Below are 19,713 nucleotides of genomic sequence, written 5' to 3' on the forward strand. Positions count from 1 at the left end.
CTTCGAAAGCCAAGTCAACAAACAAATCACTGACCATCTTGAATCCCACCATACCTTCTCCGCAGTGCAATCTGGTTTCCGTGCTGGTCACGGGTGCACCTCAGCCACGCTCAAGGTACTAAACGATATCATAACCGCCATCGATAAAAGACAATACTGTGCAGCCGTCTTCATCGACCTGGCCAAGGCTTTCGACTCTGTCAATCACCATATTCTTATCGGCAGACTCAGTAGCCTCGGTTTTTCTAATGACTGCCTTGCCTGGTTCACCAACTACTTTGCAGACAGAATTCAGTGTGTCAATTCGGAGGGCATGTTGTCCGGTCCTCTGGCAGTCTCTATGGGGGTGCCACAGGGTTCAATTCTCGGGCCGACTCTTTTCTCTGTATATATCAATGATGTTGCTCTTGCTGCGGGCGATTCCCTGATCCACCTCTACGCAGACGACACCATTCTGTATACTTCTGGCCCTTCCTTGGACACTGTGCTATCTAACCTCCAAACGAGCTTCAACGCCATACAACACTACTTCCGTGGCCTCCAACTTCTCTTAAACGCTAGTAAAAACAAATGCATGCTTTTCAACCGTTCGCTGCTTGCACCCGCACGCCCGACTAGCATCACCACCCTGGATGGTTCCGACCTAGAATATGTGGACATCTATAATTACCTAGGTGTCTGGCTAGACAGTAAACTCTCCTTCCAGACTTCATATCAAACATCTCCTATCCAAAATCAAATCTAGAATCAGCTTTCTATTCCGCAACAAAGCCTCCTTCACTCACACCGCCAAACTTACCCTAGTAAAACTGACTATCCTACCGATCCTCGACTTCAGTGATGTCATCTACAAAATGGCTTCCAATACTCTAATCAGTAAACTGGATGCAGTTTATCACAGTGCCATCCGCTTTGTTACTAAAGCACCTTATACCACCCACCACTGCAGCCTGTATGCTCTAGTCGACTGGACCTCGCTACATATTCGTCGCCAGATCCACTGGCTCCAGGTCATCTACAAGTCCATGCTAGGTAAAGCTCCGCATTATCTCAGTTCACTGGTCACGATGGCAACACCCACCCGTAGCACACGCTCCAGCAGGTGTATCTCACTGATCATCCCTAAAGCCAACACCTCATTTGGCCGCCTTTCCTTCCAGTTCTCTGCTGCCTGTGACTGGAACGAATTGCAAAAATCACTGAAGTTGGAGACTTTTATCTCCCTCACCAACTTTAAACATCTGCTATCTGAGCAGCTAACCGATCGCTGCAGCTGTACATAGTCCATCGGTAAATAGCCCACCCAATTTACCTACCTCATCCCAATACTGTTTTTATTTATTTACTTTTCTGCTCTTTTGCACACCAGTATCTCTACCTGCACATGACCATCTGATCATTTATCACTCCAGTGTTAATCTGCTAAAATTGTAATTATTCGTCTACCTCCTCATGCCTTTTGCACACAATGTATATAGACTCCTTTATTCTTTTTTTCTACTGTGTTATTGACTTGTTTATCGTTTACTCCATGTGTAACTCTGTGTTGCTCTCTGTTCACACTGCTATGCTTTATCTTGGCCAGGTCGCAGTTGTAAATGAGAACTTGTTCTCAACTAGCCTACCTGGTTAAATAAAGGTGAAATAAAAATAAAATAAAACCTGGGTCGTGTTCACTATAAAACCAATAAAATACAGGCTCGCAAGTTGAAATCTGTTCATTTATTACTTCACAAAGAGAAGCACCCCAAAAACATCAGTGAAATCACTTAAAGAGATTCTCCGGTACTTGTGTATACTTTTTAGCCAGTAGTTCTGAAAGTAATGCTCACGAGCCAAAAGTGGTCCCCGTAAATTGCGTACTGTCACATATGTGCAGATATGTGCACCACATCATTGCTCGCTCTCTCTCGCTCTGCTGTTTGTGCATCTTGCTAACTGTCACTCAAATGGCGAGGGGCTAAAAGCTCATTGGCTGAACCTTGTTTGCTAGGGGGCTTTCCCGCGTGGGTGAAAAAGTATGGAAAATGGCGCCACACAGCTTCCAGAAAACAGTCGCTTTCAAACTCTGGATTTTGTGGCTAATTGAGGCAAGACAGTAATTATGCATGTATGAACCACACATTGACACATCCAACCCAAAGCGTGCAGTTGAAAAAAATACTTCTTTGTCATCAAAGTTCCGGAGCATGTCTTTAAATATGACATTTTCTATTCAAAGCCTATTTATAATACATTGTTTTGGATCCTCTTACATTCTCTTCACCACATTGGCCCGCATAATATGATCTTATTATTACAAATGTTATAAGATCAGTGATAATAATGGATGTTCTCACACACAGCGGTGGAAATATGGGAAAGTTGCTGTACTCATAAAGCATCTCAGAGTAGCAGTACTGATCTAGGATCAGGTCCCCTCCCCCTGTCCATGTTATCTAATTCATTATGATCTAAAAGGCAAAACAGATCCTAGATCACCACTCCTACTCTCATAGTTGGAGAGCAACTGTGATGTGGATGAACCAAATGTTATTTTTCGGGATGCGCAAATCAAATAAATAGCAAAGCAACTCTCAAGTCTTAAAAAGATGAGAGAACATCCAACAAGCATACGCAGCAAAACTATGGCTTTACATTCTCATAGTGCATTTCAGGCTTCTATAGGTACTACGCATACCCGAGTGCCAGTCTGTTCGTGCTATCATGTCAACTTCTTTTCACTTATTGTCATGCCATGTTTGGCTTGACAATGAGCAATGGAGTTGGCAAGAGAACAAACAGATCTGGGACCAGGCTAGCACAAAAAAATACTTGCTTCCCAGGCACTTACAATAAAGCACACACACATTTCATTTATGAATAATTCAATTCATTATTACATGACAGTTATCTTTTAGATTCAAGCGCTACTACATACACACTGTCTCCATCCCAAATGGCACCCCATATAGTGTATATAGTGCATTACTTTTGACCATAGCCCCCATAGGGCTCTGGTCAAAAGTTGTGCACAATATAAGGAATAGGGTGCCATTTGGGATGTTCTGTACCCTAAATAAATAGCCTAGCAGCCACAATGTACCTGCTAAATGAAGCCCTGCTCCAATGAGGTGGTTCTACTGTTGTTGTTGTCATGGGGACAGTGATATTGGGGTTCAGGTGCATCCATCTTACTTCATACAGTACTGTTAGCTAGTAATACAGTTTGTTATATTTGACCTCATACAGTACTGTTAACTGTAAATACTGTTTTGTTTTTAAACACTGAACACGGTTGGTTGGTCAGATTCAACCAGCTTTTGGAGTTGATTTGAGCAACACATCTGTATATGATTTTCTCTCATACGGTACTGTTAACTGTAAATACTGTTTAAAATTTCAAGATGGTTGGTTGGTTCTCCAGATTGAATCAGGTTTTGACAAGTGCTCTTTCTTTCCCACGTTTATACAAATAAATACTTTTCTGTAAAACTAATCTACAACTCTCCGTAAAAGCTCACGTGCAATAGCTGACCTTGAAGATTTTGGTGATAGGTACTGATTTGGCATTTCTATATAACTATACAGACATTTCACGTTCCAATTTCATGATATGCAACAAGTTCAATAACATGATTCTCTAAAAACAAAGTTCCATCAATATTGTTACAAACTAGGCTGTGCCTGCACAACACCTCACATACCGTACCACTGTCCTGAACTTAGCTATGATTGGCTGAAATGACAACGGCTAATGATGTCATCTCAAAACCTAGGTTGTGTCCCACATGGCACCCAATTTCCTATGTAGTATACTGCCTTTGAACAGGGCCCATATGGTTCTGGTCAAAAGTAGTGCACTATATAGGAAATAGGGTGCCATTTGGGACTCATCCCACATTTCGGGTGGACACATTGTGATGCACGGAGACATTTCAAATACTAACTCTGGGATGAACACAGAGACATAGCGGTAGTGACCCAGGGTGTGTCCAAACTTTTACCCTATGGGCCCTGGTTAAATGTAGTGCACTATATAGGGTGCCATTTCAGACACAGCCGCAGACTTGACCAAGTGGGCAGAGCACTTAGTGGACTTACAATGACAGATCTGACATGGACATAAAGAAGGGGACACGGGGAAAGATTTCAGGTGGACATAATGACAGGTCTGACATGGACATAAAGGGGACACAGGGAAAGATTGCAGGTGCAGATTGATAGTCAAAATAATATGGATGTGCAGGCCCCATGGGCTGGTGGTCTAGGCACATGGATTTGGAAACTGAGGTTCCCTTTCTCCACCATTCCCACTTTGTCTCCTCCTTATCTGTATTCTCCGCTGGATGTACAGACAAAATAAAGACAAGTATAGATACAGGGCGGGAACCGGGAAAGACAAACAAACACTCTCTGATAAAATATTACTACCAGACTGGCTGCTAGGCCTAAATGAATGAAGTGACTGTGGTGTGGTTGGGTGGGGGAGGTAGTTCAACATTACACCAGCCAATCTGATGGCGAAAGAGATTCCGTTCCTGTCTACTACAGAATACTGAGAGCTGTGCTTCCGGTTGGTTGAAGGGTGACCTGAAATGGTACTAATAACCTTCATGTAATTTTTGGTCATCGAAAATATTATTGCTTAGTTATTGAATTGCCGAACCTCAATTTCCATTGAGATTTCCATGGTTTTAATTCAAATAAATATGAGTTAATGTATATTTTAGGATTTCTTTGGCATGTCATACCTAAAACAGTCATGAGTATATTGAGTGTGTATTTTGATGTCAAATTAAAAATGGCTTACGGGCGACATGGACCCAAGTCCAAACTCCTGTGCACAACATTGTCATCACTGTCCTTGTTGAAAATGACAACCATCAATGTCATCATCATGACGATGATCTATAATGATATTTTACAATTAACGGCGATGATATTTGACTGTTAGTTCGGTCAAGATTCTTAGGCCTAATTGCTGAGATGTCCATTAGTATGGTTTTTGGTATGGCCCTTTTCTGATTGCCTTAAGGTTTCTCTATCTCTTTCTGATTGGTTAGCGGCCTCTCTCTCACGCTTCTCCACCTTCTCTCGCATCAGGTTCCTACGGTGATAGATTAGGTATCCAGGCAACAGGAATCCAGCCAATGAGGCAATGAGCAGGCTCAGGTTGATCTGTTGATTGGAGGATAGAGTTAGTCAGAGAAAGAACGTGTTTGAGACATACTTTTCTAATAAATCTTATTGCCTCAATTTTCTGTTTCTGTCCATTCACATGAATCAGTTGTAATTAATTTGCCTTATAATCTCAGTAGTATGTATGTGACCTGTGTGTGTGTATGCTCTCCGTGCGTGTGTGTGTGTGTGTGTGTGTGTGGCCTCACCCAGTAGGGGTCTCCTCCCAGGTGTCCCACCATGATGACGAAGAGAGGCTGCTGGAGGAGAGCGAACAGCGCGCTGATCATCGACTGCATCCCCGTCAATGTCCCAAAGTGATTGGACGGATATCTGGAAGGGGCGTGATGTAATGGTTACCTCTCCAATCAAAACTGACTGTACCATACTTAACCAAAACAGACACCTTACCTGTAGCACCAATGTTTTGTTAAGAAAATGCATATTTTAAAGTTTAAAGTCCCTGTGCCTATTGATATGTAACAATGTTTTCCAAATTGTGTAACAAACCATTCTCAAAACTCTGACACACACACCTACGAATCTAACTGAGACGATCATAGCGTGGGTGTAATATGCTGGAAAGCAAAAGTCCAACAAAGTGTTTAGTTGAAGTTGTAATGTACTTACACAGCAGCATAGAGTCCTCCAGCACAGGAGTGGACGAAACCTCTGACCATGGTGTGGACTATGAAGGAAATTATCTGGAAGGGAGGAAAAGAGAGAAAAAGGAGAGAGAAAGAGAAAGTGGGGTAGTAGGAAAATAAAAGGATAGGTGGGTGGAGAGGAAGAGAAATAGTTGATTTTATTTTAATTTAAAAACACAATACAACCACACGTGGATACTGCTGCATTTCAAAATCATCAAGGATAACACAAACAAATTCCATTGTGGTCCTCTTGAAAATAAATGAAAACTAAATATATACACAAAAAAATACATACTCTCATCAATCGAGAGAAGACAGTAAAAGGAATCAAATAGACCAATAACATTCATTAATACTATTATACTTTCTCTTAGCCTGTTCTGTTTTAAAGCCTTAACATTTTCTTAAGGTTTGGCCTTAAAACTCCAAAGTGCAGGGATGGGTTTTATTTGGTTACAGCAAACCAAAGATAGATTGTTTTTAAGAACCTGTAGCAGTATTCATTCCATCAACAGAAATAGTGACTAAAATAAATCACCTATTTTTCAGTGACACTATAACTGACCAAATAGACCCAGAAAAAACTATACGTTTATAAAAGGCTAATTGATCATTAGAAAACCTTTTTGCAATTATGTTAGCACAGCTGAAAACTTGTCCTGATTAAAGTAGCAATACAACTGGCCTTCTTTAGACTAGTTTAGTATCTGGAGCATCAGCATTTGTGGGTTCGATTACAGGTTCAAAATGACCAGAAACAAAGAACCTTCTGAAACTTGTCAGTCTATTCTTGTTCTGAGAAATGAAGGCTATTCCGTGCGAGAAATTTCCAAGAAACTGAAGATCTCGTGCAATGCTGTGTACTACTCCCTTCACAGAACAGAGCAAACTGGCTCTAACCAGAATAGAAAGAGGAGTGGGAGGCCCTGGGTCACAACTGAGCAAGAGAACAAGTACATTAGAGTGATACATGTATTACATTAAGATGTCAAGATGCAGTAGATGGTATAGAGTACAGTATATACATATGAGATGAGTAATGTAGGGTATGTAAACATTATATTAAGTGTTTAAAGTGGCTAGTGATACAGGTCAGAGACCTGGCCATGTGGTGCCAGGACAACAACCTCTCCCTCAACTTGATCAAGACAAAGGAGATGATTGTGGACTACAGGAAAAGGAGGACCGAGCATGTCCGCATGCTCATTGACAGGGCTGTAGTGGAGCAAGTTGAGAACTTTAAGTTCCTTGGTGTCCACATCACCAACAAACTAACATGGTCCAAGCACACCAAGACAGTCGTGAAGAGGGCACAACAAAACCTATTCCCCGTTAGGAGACTGAAAAGATTTGGCATGGGTCCTCAGATCCTCAAACGCTTCTACAGCTGCACCATCGAGAGCATCCTGACTGGTTGCATCACTGCTCGGCCTTCGACCGCAAGCCATGCAGGACCTCTATACCAGGCGGTGTCAGAGGAAGGCCCTAAAAATTGGCAAAGACTCCAGCCACCCTAGTCATAGACTGTTCTCTCTGCTACCGCACGGCAAGCGATACCGGGTCGCCAGGTCTAGGTGCAAGAGGCTTGTAAACAGCTTCTACCCCCAAGCCATGAAACTCCTCAACATCTAATCAAATGGCTACCCAGACTATTTGCACCTCAATTCGGACTCAAAGTTTAGTGACTCGACTACATCACTGGATACTGAAGTATCAAAAGTAAATGTAATTCCTAAAATTTACTTAAATATCAAAAAGTAAAAGTAGGAATAATTTCAAATTCCTTATATACGCAAACAAGACCGCACCATTGTCTTATTTAAAAAAAAAAAACATTTGCGGCCAAGAGTGTGCAAAGCTGTCATCAAGGCAAAGGGTGGCTATTTGAAGATTTTCTCAAATATAAAATATGATTTCATTTGTTTCACACTTTTTTGGTTACTACATGATTCCATGTGTGTTATTTCATAGTTTTGGTGGTCTTCGCTATTATTCTACAATGTAGAAAATAGTAAAAATATAAGAAAAACCCTTGAATGAGTAGGTGTTGTAGTGGAGAAGGTGGAAAGTTTAGTTCCTCGGCGTACACATCACGGACAAACTGAAATGGTCCACCCACACAGACAGCGTGGTGAAGAAGGCGCAACAGCGCCTCTTCAACCTCAGGAGGCTGAAGAAATGTGGCTTGTCATCTAAAACACACAAACTTTTACAGATGCACAATCGAGAGCATCCTGTCGGGCTGTAATCACCACCTGGTACGGCAATTTCACTACCTTCAACCGCAAGTCTCTCAAGAGGGTAGTGCGGTCTGCACAATGCATCACCGGCACAAACTACCTGCCCTCCAGGACACCTACAGCACCCGATGTCACAGGAGGACCAAAAAGATCATCAAGGATAACAACTACCTGAGCCACTGCCTGTTCATCCCTACTATCATTGTAACGGTCTTCTTCCTCCTCTGATGAGGAGTAGTAGGAAGGATCGGAGGACCAATGCGCAGGGTGGTTAAGTGTTCATGATACTTTTAATAGAACACAGAAAAATACTAAATAACAACATGAAATAACAAACTAAACAGTTCCGTGTGGAACACACAGACACAGAAAATAATCACCCACAAATCAAGGGTGAAAACAGGCTGCCTAAGTATGGTTCTCAATCAGGGACAACGATTGACAGCTGCCTCTGATTGAGAACCATGCCAGGCCAAACACAGAAAATACCAACTCATAGAAAAACAAACATAGACAACCCACCCAACTCACGCCCTGACCATACTAAAACAAAGACATAATTTAAAAAAACTAAGGTCAGAACGCGACAATCATCCAGAAGGCGAGGTCAGTACAGGTGCATCAAAGCTGGGACCGAGAGACTGAAAAACAGCTTCTATCTCAAGGCCATCAGACTGTTAAACAGCCATCACTAACATAGAGAGGCTGCTGCCAACATACAGACTCAAATCTCTGGCCACTTAAATAAATGGACTTAATAAAGGTATCACTAGTCACTTTAAATAACGCTACTTTAATAATGTTTACATATCCTACATTACTCATCTCATATGGATATACTGTATTCTACACCATCTACTGCATCTTGCCTATGCAGCGCGCCATCGCTCATCCATATATATATATATATATATGGATATGTACATATTCTATTCATCCCTTTACATTTGTGTGTTATAAGGTAGTTGTTGTGAATTTGTTAGATTACTTGTTAGATATTACTCCATAGTCGGAACTAGAAACACAAGCATTTCGCTACACTCGCATTAACATCTGCTAACCATGTGTATGTGACCATTCAAATTTGATTTGCTGTCTCTTTTATAACTAATGATTAATAATAGTTAAAGCTCAGAAAGCAAACCTATCAATAGGACAAGGCTATGTATGTGTGTGCACATGGAAGTAAGTGACTTATGTTTACTATAGGTTAATGAGGCGATACAAATGTGATGTGACTAAAAATGAAAGGGCATTTAGTTGACTAAAATGACGCACCGTTTTCAGTATTTTGACTGTAACTAGACTAAATCATTATTCAACTGACAAATGTGATTAAGACTAAAATATATTTTGGTAAAAATGCTAAAATGAACACTGACATGTAGCCAGGGTTCTTGTCACAAGGTGTGTTATCAGCATTTTATGTTTATTTACCTGTACAGGGGTCGGTAGGGAGGCATGATCATGTGACTGTGTTCCTACCTGTATTGGGCCATGTTCAGTAGGGAAATGTTGCGTAACGTTGCAGATCACAATATCACAAATAGAGCTGACGTGATTCCTTTTTTGACATTTCAGAGAGAGGCAAGTTTGTCTATATAATATATTCCTATCGAAACGTTCCACAACGCTGTGTCCTGCTGAGCGCACCCCAGGTGAGGTGTGTGAGGTAGGGGTAGGGTCATGTGGCTGTCTTCTTACCTGTACAGGCAGGTTGTCTAGCATCTGGATGACTCCGAAGATGACCAGTAGAACGTTGGTGATGATGAAAGCGCGGATGGCATTGGTCAGTTTCTGGATCTTCCTGTCTCTCTTCGGGGGTTCAAGTTGACTGGAGAGAAGAGGTCAGGGATAAATGAAATAAAAAAGCATCAGGAAAATACCAAGGGTTGTGTTTGTTAGGGAACGCTACAGAAAACATTTTATTTTTATTTTTTTTGACTCCATTTTCTTTAGTTAATGTCTAATGAACACAACCCTGCTCTCTCTCAGCATGTCATGCTTGGTCTCCTCTGAATTATTTCTCCCTTAAAGAAAGCTGAGTGACCAATATTTGTCAAACGCTGTCCATCTCTCCATAGGGATGAACAGCCTATGTCGCCAGCTAGTGGTGATTTTGTATTAATGCATCCCAGGCACCAATAGACACATACAAGGACATGCAGTTTACTAGGGGGAGCAGGAATGACTTGGTGAATGTGTTTAAAATACCTCGGGCCCAGATATTTTCTTAGTGGGCTGTAAGTGTAAACACTGTCCAATCAGCATCTCTCTCTCTTGGTTCTGGTCTCTCTCTATTTCACCCTCACTCCCTCTCTGTCACACACACGTGCATGCACACACGCACACCTCTGGTCTACGTCGCACTCCTTCATCCTCCAGTCCATGATGTAGCCAATCAGAGGACAGGTGAGGAGGCAGAGCAGCTGCAGGGAGCCAAACACTGACGAGTAGAAACCCACTGAGGAGAGGAGACCCACGGTCAGAAAACACACACACGTACGTAGTCACTAAACAGTACAACACACGCAGGCCCTCTCGCTCTCTCTCACAAACCCGAACGCACGCACGCACACATTCACAAACACACAACTCTCTCCACACACAGACAATGGAATGTCCAATGGAATGTCTCATTCTCTCACCTTGTTGCTCTGCCTCCATCAATAGATCCTTAGAGGCTGAAAACAGAAAACACACAGAAAGTCATGGAAGTCCCAAATTCCCACCCACTAACAGCATAACAAATCACAGATGCCGTTCTCTTACAACTGTGACCATTCAGTGCCACAGATATTCAAGTCAAATGTTTCTTACAGCGCATTTCACGTCTCAATATACTTTACAACAAAAAAAAAGATTAAGATATGTGGCAGACTGACTTCTGCGCTCACATTTTGTGTCACGTCACTTAATTATGGGAAACAAAATGTGAGCCATTAGCAAATCAGTCTTGCTAACGTGACAGTGCCCACAACTTAAAAACCGTTACAAGTGATTGGTCCTTACGGTATGGGTCTCCGTGGGTAACCAGGAATTCCAGCATCCTGTTCATGGCGCCCATAAAGAAGATGATGCGCAGCTGGGTCATTGCCATGGTGATGAGACTCCACAGGAAGATGGGCGAGCAGACTGAACTACGAAACGGAGGGCCACCTGTCAGGGGAAAGAAGGTGGTAAGAATTAAACATGAGAATGATACTTGGGTAAGTTTCTTTGTCAATTTGTTAACACATTTTTATAAAAAAGTTGAACAGATAGATTTTATAGTAGGGTTGAGCTCAATATCGTCCATTGATTCTGGTTAGTGAGTGAAGCCCTGGAAGACTAGCTCTGACCGGTTCTGACCAGTTCCATTTAAATGTATCCGGTTCTAAGCAGTTATGTCTAGCTCTGACTGGTTCTCTAACAAGCTCTATCTGGTTCTAACCGTTTTTGTTGTGACCCTATGGTATTCCTCACCCTGTGTCTGCTCTCCAGGTGGGAGGTGCTCTGACGAGGGTTCTGGCTCTTGCTGCTTCGGAGCCATCTTCTCTCCCGACGTGGTCACATGACTGTAGAATCTGTCCCCCGTCACCTTGTCATCCATCACCATGCCACTCAGCTTCACCTCCTTGCTGAGGGAGCAAGGAGAGAGAGAAGGGGAAGTGAAGTGAAGTGAAGTGAAGTGAAGTGAGTGAGTGAGTGAGTGAGTGAGTGAGTGAGTGAGTGAGTGAGTGAGTGAGTGAGTGAGTGAGTGAGTGAGTGAGTGAGTGAGGAATTGGAGCAATGGAGAAAGAAAACCTCCCTCTGTAATTCAATGATTTGGGTCACTGTAACAGTCTATAACATTAGAGTTACGTCATGTAATGTTGTGTTATTATAGAAACGTTGTCATAGATACTGACGTGTAGCTGATCTCCTCGGGTGCAGGGAAAGCCTCCATCGGCCAATTAAGGAAGCAGTTGAGGAAGACGAGACCGGCTAGCCCCGACCACACCCACATGATCACCCTGAAGGACACACCTAGATCATAGATCAACTGGAGAGAAGAAACAGAGGGAGGGAGAGAGAGAAGTACGGGAAAGAGTTTAGCAAATTTAACTATAATATATCACAATATCAAATAAAGCCATCAAGTAATGCCTTTCTGTGAAACCTCAATCAATCAATCAGCATTTGTCACAAGGTGCTTACCGTAACAAACACTGACCTAAACTCCCAGAGGGAACTGAGGAGTAACTCTCCTACCTTGACTCCAGGGAATGTGACGGCTGAAGAGGCGTAGGAGCCGATCATTAGAGACAGGATGGTGGAGCGCACGTTCCCAAACATGTTGGGTAACTAGGAGACAGAGAGAAGGAGAGAGAGAGGGGAGAGACAGCAAGAGAGACAGAGAGAGGGAGAAAGAGAGAGATAAGAGAGGTAGAGAGAGAAGGGAAGGAGAGATAAGAGATGAGAGGTGGAGAGAGAGAGAGAGAAAGATGAGGGGGAGATAAGAGAGAGAGAGAGAAACAGAAAGATCACAGGTGAGCACAGTGACTGTATTAATTGAGTCCGTGGACAGTGCCTTCAGAATGTATTCATAACCCTTGACTTATTCCACATTTTGTTGTGTTCAAAATGGATTAAATAGATGTTTCTTTTCCTCACCCATCTACACACATCGCCCCATAATGACAAAGTGAAAACATGTTTTTAGAACATTTTTCAAAATGATTGAAAATGAAACAGAAATATCAAATGTACATACAGTGGGGAGTATTTGATACACTGACGATATATTAATAATATTAAGTTCTGCTTTTCTTATGTATCAAATACTTATGTCATGCAATAAAATGCAAATTAATTACTTAAAAATCATACAATGTGATTTTCTGGATTTTTGTTTTAAATTTCGTCTTTCACAGTTGAAGTGTACCTATGATAAAAAATACAGACCTCCACATGCTTTGTAAGTAGGAAAACCCGCAAAATCGGCAGTGTATCAAATACTTGTTCTCCCCACTGTATCTATTCACAACCCTGAGTCAATTCTTTGTAGAAGTACCTTTGGCAGTGATTACAGCTGTGAGGCTATTTGGGTAAGTCTCTAAGAGCTTTGAAAACCTGGATTGTACAATATTTGCCCATTATATATTTTTTGTAATTATTCAAGCTCTGTCAAGTTGATTGTTCAAATCAAATCAAATTTTATTGGTCACATACACATGGTTAGCAGATGTTAATGCGAGTGTAGCGAAATGCTTGTGCTTCTAGTTCTGACAGTGCAGTAATACCTAACAAGTAATCTAACAATTTCACAACAACTACCTTATACACACAAGTGTAAAGGAATGAATAAGAATATGTACATATAAATATATGGGTGAGCGATGGCAGAATGGCATAGGCAAGATGCAACAGATGGTATAGAGTACAGTATATACATATGAGAAGAGTAATGTAGAGTATGTAAACATTATATAAATTGGCATTGTTTAAAGTGACTAGTGATACATTTATTACATATCATTTTTAATTGTTAAAGTGGCTAGAGATTTGAGTCAGTATGTTGGCAGCAGCCACTCAATGTTAGTGATGGCTGTTTAACAGTCTGATGGCCTTGAGATAGAAGCTGTTTTTCAGTCTATCGGTCTCAGCTTTGATGCACCTGTACTGACCTTGCCTTCTGAATGATAGCGGGGTGAACAGGCAGTGGCTCGGGTGGTTGTTGTCCTTGATGATCTTTTTGGCCTTCCTGTTACATCGGGTGGTGTAGGTGTCCTGGAGGGCAGGTAGTTTGCCCCCAGTGATGCGTTGTGCAGGCCTCACTACCCTCTGGAGAGCCTTAAGGTTGTGGGCGGAGCAGTTGCCGTCCCATGCCGTGATACAGCCCGACAGGATGCTCTCGATTGTGCATCTGTAAAAGTTTGAGTGTTTCTGGTGACAAACCAAATTTCTTCAGCCTCCTGAGGTTGAAGAGGCTCTGTTGCGCCTTCTTCACCATGCTGTCTGTGTGGGTGGACCATTTCAGTTTGTCCGTGATGTGTACGCAGAGGAACCTAAAACTTTCCACTTCTCTCTGCTGTTTCCTGAAGTCCACGATCATCTCCTTTGTTTTGTTGACGTTGAGTGTGAGGTTATTTTTCTGACACCACACTCCGAGGGCCCTCACCTCCTTCCTGTAGGCCGTCTCGTCGTTGTTGATAATCAAGCCTATCACTGTAGTGTCGTCTGCAAACTTGATGATTGAGTTAGATGCATGCTGGGCACGCAGTCATGGGTGAACAGGGAGTACAGGAGAGGGCTGAGAATGCACCCTTGTGGGGCCCCAGTGTTGAGGATCAGCGGGGTGGATTTGTTGTTACCTACCCTTACCACCTGGGAGAAGCCCGCCAGGAAGTCCAGGATCCAGTTGCACAGGGCGGGGTCAAGACCCAGGGTCTCGAGCTTACTGATGAGTTTGGAGGGTATATGGTGTTAAATGCTGAGCTGTAGCTGATGAACAGCATTCTTACATAGTTATTCGTCTAGTGCAGATGGGTTAGTGCAGTGTGCAGTGTGATTGCGATTGCATTGTCTGTTTACCTATTGGGGCGGTAAGCAAATTGGAGTGGGTATAGGGTGTCAGGTAGGGTGGAGTTGATATGATCCTTGACTAGTGTCTCAAAGCACTTCATGGTGACGGAAGTGAGTGCTACGGGGCGATAGTCGTTTAGCTCAGTTACCTTAGCTTTCTTGGGAACAGGAACAATGGTGGCCCTCTTGAAGCATGTGGGAACAGCAGACTGGGATAGGGATTGATTGAATATGTCTGTAAACGCACCAGCCAGCTGGTCTGCGCATGCTCTGAGGACGCGACTAGGGATGCCCTCTGGGCTGGCAGCCCTGTGAGGGTTAACACGTTTAAATGTTTTACTCACATTGTCTGTGGTGAAGGAGAGCCTGCAGGTGTTGGTATCGGGCCGTGTCGGTGGCACTGTATTGTCCTCAAAGCGAGCAAAGAAGTTGTTTAGTTTGTCTGGGAGCAAGACATTGGGGTCCGCAACGGGGCTGGTTTTCTTTTTGTAGTCCGTGATTGACTATAGTCCATGATTGACTGTAGACCCTGCCACATACCTCTCGTATCTGAGCCGTTTAATTTCGACTCTACTTTGTCTCTATACTGACACTTAGCTTGTTTGATTGCCTTGTTGATCATAGCCAGACAGACATTTTCATGTCTTTCCATAGATTTCCATGCTGATTTCAGTCAAACTGTAACTAGGCCACTCAGGAACATTCAACGTTGTCTTGGTAAGCAGCTCCAGTGTAGATTTGGCCTTGTGTTTTAGGCTATTATCCTGCTTAAAGGTGAATTAATCTCCCAGTGTCTGTTGGAAAGCAGACTGAACCAGGTTTTCCTTTAAGATTTTGCATGCGCTTATAGCAGTATTCCGTATCTTTTTATGCAACAACAAAAAACTCCCTAGTCCTTGTCAATGACTAGCATACCCATAACATGATGCAGCCACCACCATGCTTGAAAATATGAAGAGTGGTACTCAGTGATGTGTTGGATTTTTGCCAAACATAACACTTTGTATTCAGGACAAAAAGTGAATTGCTTTGCCCCATTTATTTGCATGTTTACTTAATTTCCTTGTTGCAAACAGGATGCATGTTTTGGAATATTTGTATTCTGTTCATGCTTCCTTCTTTTCACTCTGTAATTTAGGTTAGTATTGTGGAGTAACTACAATGTTGTTGATCCATCCTCAATTTTCTCCTATCACAACCATTAAACTCCGTAACGGTTTTAAAATCTCCATTGGCCTCATGGTGAAATCGGAGAATTTTCCTTCCTCTCTAGCAACTGTTAGGATGGACACCTGTATCGTTGTAGTGACTGGGTGTATTGATACATCATCCAAAGTGTAATTAATAACTTCATCATGCTCAAAAGGGATATTTAGTGTCTGCTTTTTTAATATATATTTTTTTTACAATTCTATCAATCGGTGCCGTTCTTTGCGAGGCATTGAAAAACCTCTCTGGTATTTGTGGTTGAATCTGTGCTTGAAATTCACTACTCGATTTAAGGATCTTAGAGATAATTGTATGAGCGTGGTACAGAGATGGGATAGTCATTCAAAAATCATATTAATCACTATTATTGAACATGCAATTTATGTGATTTGTTAAGCACATTTTTACTCTTTTACTTATTTAGGTTTGCCATAACAATGGGTTGAATACTTATTGACTCAAGACATTTCAGCTTTACATTTTTTATAAAATAAAATAAATGTTCTACAAACAAAATTCCACTTTGACGTTATGGGGTATTGTGTGTAGATCAGTGACACAACATCTAAATGTAATCCATTTTAAATTCAGGCTCTAACACAACTAAATGTGGGAAAAGAGTGTGAATACCTCCCGAAGGCACTGGAAGTGCTCAAGATGCAATTCTACAAAAGTAACACCAGGTGGTGATATGAGCTGATCATCTTTATGGAGAGGGCCCTGACACGCAGCATTGCAACACGTGTTAGGTAAGTTACTCTGCAGTTTTAGGAGACACATCCTAGCCTGAGGCAGGGGGAATAGCCTTGCTTTGTATTCACAGCCTCTGACTCGTCATATAATATCACAGTGCTGATTTTAGATGTTTTTTGGTTGCTGGCACTTTTACAAAACTAGCAGTATAACTTGGAAAAAGGTAGAAAATATGGACATATGGGGTTATGAATAAACAAATACCACACAAGTCGCCTTGTAGATGCCTTCGTATTTTCCTCACTCATTCTCTCCCTCCTCTTGTCTCTGTTGGAACTCTTTGTGCAAGTACTGAGTGTCTGCGTGCCAAAAAAAATGCATGTGCTGCTGTGAATGTGTGTGTGTGTGTGTGTGTGTGTGTGTGTGTGTGTGTGTGTGTGTGTGTGTGTGTGTGTGTGTGTGTGTGTGTGTGTGTGTGAGAGAGAAATTGTGCAGGTGGCACAGTAGAAGCTGCTGAAGTAATGCCCAACACACAAGACACACGCAACAGCTGTGAATTTTTCCCCCCTACGCCGTGCCAACGACTCTGTGCCAGTGCCAGCCTATGCAGATAAAAAGGACACACTGATAATAACACACATCACATCAGGCCATGTCAGCACCACTCTCCCTTTGGAAAACTTCCTGTTTATCACAGCAAGCTTTCCTGGTAACCTCGCAAGCCGCCTGATGTCGCGAGCTCACATGAATGTTTGCTGCACGGAGCGGTAATTGGTCAGGCTACTTTGCTGGTATAAACGCAAGTTAAATATAGTGACAACACCATACTGCATTAGCACACTGAGCTTAAATACATACCAGAATTGTGATGAGATTTCTCTATGGAGGCTTAAATCAAATCTTTGTGATTGTACTTTTATACAATGTAAAAAAAAAAAATTAAAAAGAGACTCAGAGCTACACCACTGTTTGCACTTCTCTATGTAGATATGCATTACGATTTGAAGTAGCACCCTATTTGCTATATAACGCACTACTTTTGACCACTATGTAGGGAATAGGGTGCCATTTCGGATGCAAACTGTGTCAGCTCACACTGTGCCGAGCGGAGCTTAAAGAGATTTATCAAACAGCATTGTGTTAGCCTCTATTTAAAGACGTGCATAACGACCAGAATCTATGAAGACAGCATCTTTGTAAACAAGTTGTATGAATCCTTCATATCAACAATAACTCTGTGTATCTTTCCCTTCTGTCATCCCTCCACTATCTGTTCAATGAGAATCAGAAAATAGGAAAAGGGTGGGAGGTTTCACTCCTTTAAAAAAAAAATAGATTCTCCAGATGCTTGGGCAGTTATCTCTAACAATTAAATGCAACATTGTATAAAAATAAACAGGAAGAAGCCAAACACACACACACACACTTTGACACTCTACTTCAAGATATTTCCTGTTATCCACTACAGTCTCTCTCCCTGTTTCACATCCTTATCACTCCCTCTCCCCCCTCCCAATTTAACCCTGCTGATAGTGACATACTAGCCTGTACCACAGTTTTCCGGACCAAGTGACCTGACCAGAAAAAATCCTACACTCACTATATAGAACCCTTGGGGTTCTGATTAAAGAACCCTACAAAAGGGTTCTATATAGAACCTTAAGGGCTGCTATATGAAGTTATAGAATAATTTTTAGTACTATATAGGAACCTTTTTCTAAGAGTGTAGTTTTAGCCAATAACTAGGGCCTGCAGGTTTCCCTGGTCAGGTCTTGGCAGAGGTACAGATAAAGTCCCCCCATGACCATGACCATTCTCTCTCCAGGTCCTGTAGGTCAGTGTATGGGTCAGGGCAGAGCTCCAGCTCGTTCTTAATGACCTATCAGGTATTCAGGGGCCTCAGCTACATGCCCCCACACACACTACCATGGACTAACAGACAGAGACAGGCAGACAGAACCAAAGGTTGACATTATTTAGATGGAACGAAAGAGTCAATGACTAGGTGGGAAACGTTTGAGACGTTTGCCATGTCATGCAGGGCTTTACAGTGAGAGGGGTAGAGAGAGAGAGAGAGAGGGGTAGAGAGAGAGATAGGGGTAGAGGTAGAGAGAGAGAGAGAGAGAGAGAGAGAGAGGGGGTAGAGAGAGCGAGAGAGAGAGAGAGGGGTATAGAGACAGAGAGAGAGAGGGGTAGAGAGAGAGAGAGAGAGAGAGAGAGGGGTATAGAGACAGAGAGAGGTAGAGAGACAGAGAGAGGGGTAGAGAGAGAGAGAGAGAGATATAGAGAGAGAGGGGTAGAGAGACAGAGAGAGGGGTAGAGAGATAGAGAGGGGTAGAAAGACAGAGAGAGGGGTATAGAGACAGAGAGAGGTAGAGAGACAGAGAGAGGGGTAGAGAGCGAGAGAGAGGGGGTAGCGAGAGAGAGAGGGGGTAGAGAGACAGAGAGAGGGGTAGAAAGACAGAGAGAGGGGTAGAGACAGAGAGAGGGGTAGAGAGAGAGACGGATAGAGAGATAGAGAGAGGGGTAGAGAGAGAGAGAAAGGTAGAGAGAGAGAGAGAGAAAGGTAGAGAGACAGAGAGATAAAGGTAGAGAGACAGAGAGAGGGGTAGAGAGACAGAGAGGGGTAGAGAGACAGAGAGAGGGGTAGAGAGACAGAGAGAGGGGTAGGAGGAAGGATGAATGAAGATGGCTGAACTCGAGAAAAAACAGGGAGCTTTAAAAACAGAATCGGAAAACAACATTCTACAACAAAAACAAAAAGAGGAATGAGATATGTCTCGATTGCCCTGGAGAATGTAAGGTCATATAGCCCAGGTACCTCATATTGACTGACTGACGGATTGACGGACGGACGTGTGATTTAGGTCAATGGAACGAAAGGGCCTTTACCACCTGGAACTACTGCCACAGACCAGGGGGTTTACAGTGTGTGTATATATATAGAGAAAGAGGAAAATATATATATATATATATATATATATGAGAGAGAGAGAGAGGGGTAGAGGGAGATAGACGTGTGTCCTTGTGTGTTTTGGGAAGGGGTGGGGTGGGGGGCAGGGACGAGGCGTGTCGACAGCCCAGTGATCTGATTGGCCGACAGACGTGTGCCAGAATTTAGAGCCAGAAGCAGAACAGCATGTGCCGTGGAGACCCTGAACGGCCAACACACACACCCACTATTAATCACATTTATACGCAAAGAAAAACAAAAA

At 42.6% G+C, this 19,713-nt stretch overlaps 1 protein-coding gene across 2 annotated transcripts in view; it reads right to left on the minus strand.

The window, feature by feature from the left end:
• Window positions 1–1,707: 1,707 nt before the first annotated feature.
• LOC112231822 (large neutral amino acids transporter small subunit 3-like) overlaps window positions 1,708–19,713 on the minus strand; it is a 49,679-nt gene continuing 31,673 nt past the window's right edge. For both annotated transcript variants that reach the window (XM_042312100.1, XM_042312099.1), the window contains exons 6-15: window positions 12,284–12,376; window positions 11,941–12,074; window positions 11,516–11,670; window positions 11,063–11,209; window positions 10,699–10,734; window positions 10,403–10,514; window positions 9,755–9,884; window positions 5,791–5,864; window positions 5,370–5,493; window positions 1,708–5,160 (exon numbers count right to left, since the gene is read on the minus strand). In XM_042312100.1, the coding sequence (XP_042168034.1) occupies window positions 4,957–5,160; window positions 5,370–5,493; window positions 5,791–5,864; window positions 9,755–9,884; window positions 10,403–10,514; window positions 10,699–10,734; window positions 11,063–11,209; window positions 11,516–11,670; window positions 11,941–12,074; window positions 12,284–12,376 (1,209 nt within the window). In that variant the 3' untranslated portion in view covers window positions 1,708–4,956. The remainder of the gene's footprint in view (window positions 5,161–5,369; window positions 5,494–5,790; window positions 5,865–9,754; window positions 9,885–10,402; window positions 10,515–10,698; window positions 10,735–11,062; window positions 11,210–11,515; window positions 11,671–11,940; window positions 12,075–12,283; window positions 12,377–19,713) is intronic.

This window comes from Oncorhynchus tshawytscha, linkage group LG34, assembly GCF_018296145.1.
Source record: "Oncorhynchus tshawytscha isolate Ot180627B linkage group LG34, Otsh_v2.0, whole genome shotgun sequence".
Classification (NCBI taxonomy): Eukaryota; Metazoa; Chordata; class Actinopteri; order Salmoniformes; family Salmonidae; genus Oncorhynchus; species Oncorhynchus tshawytscha.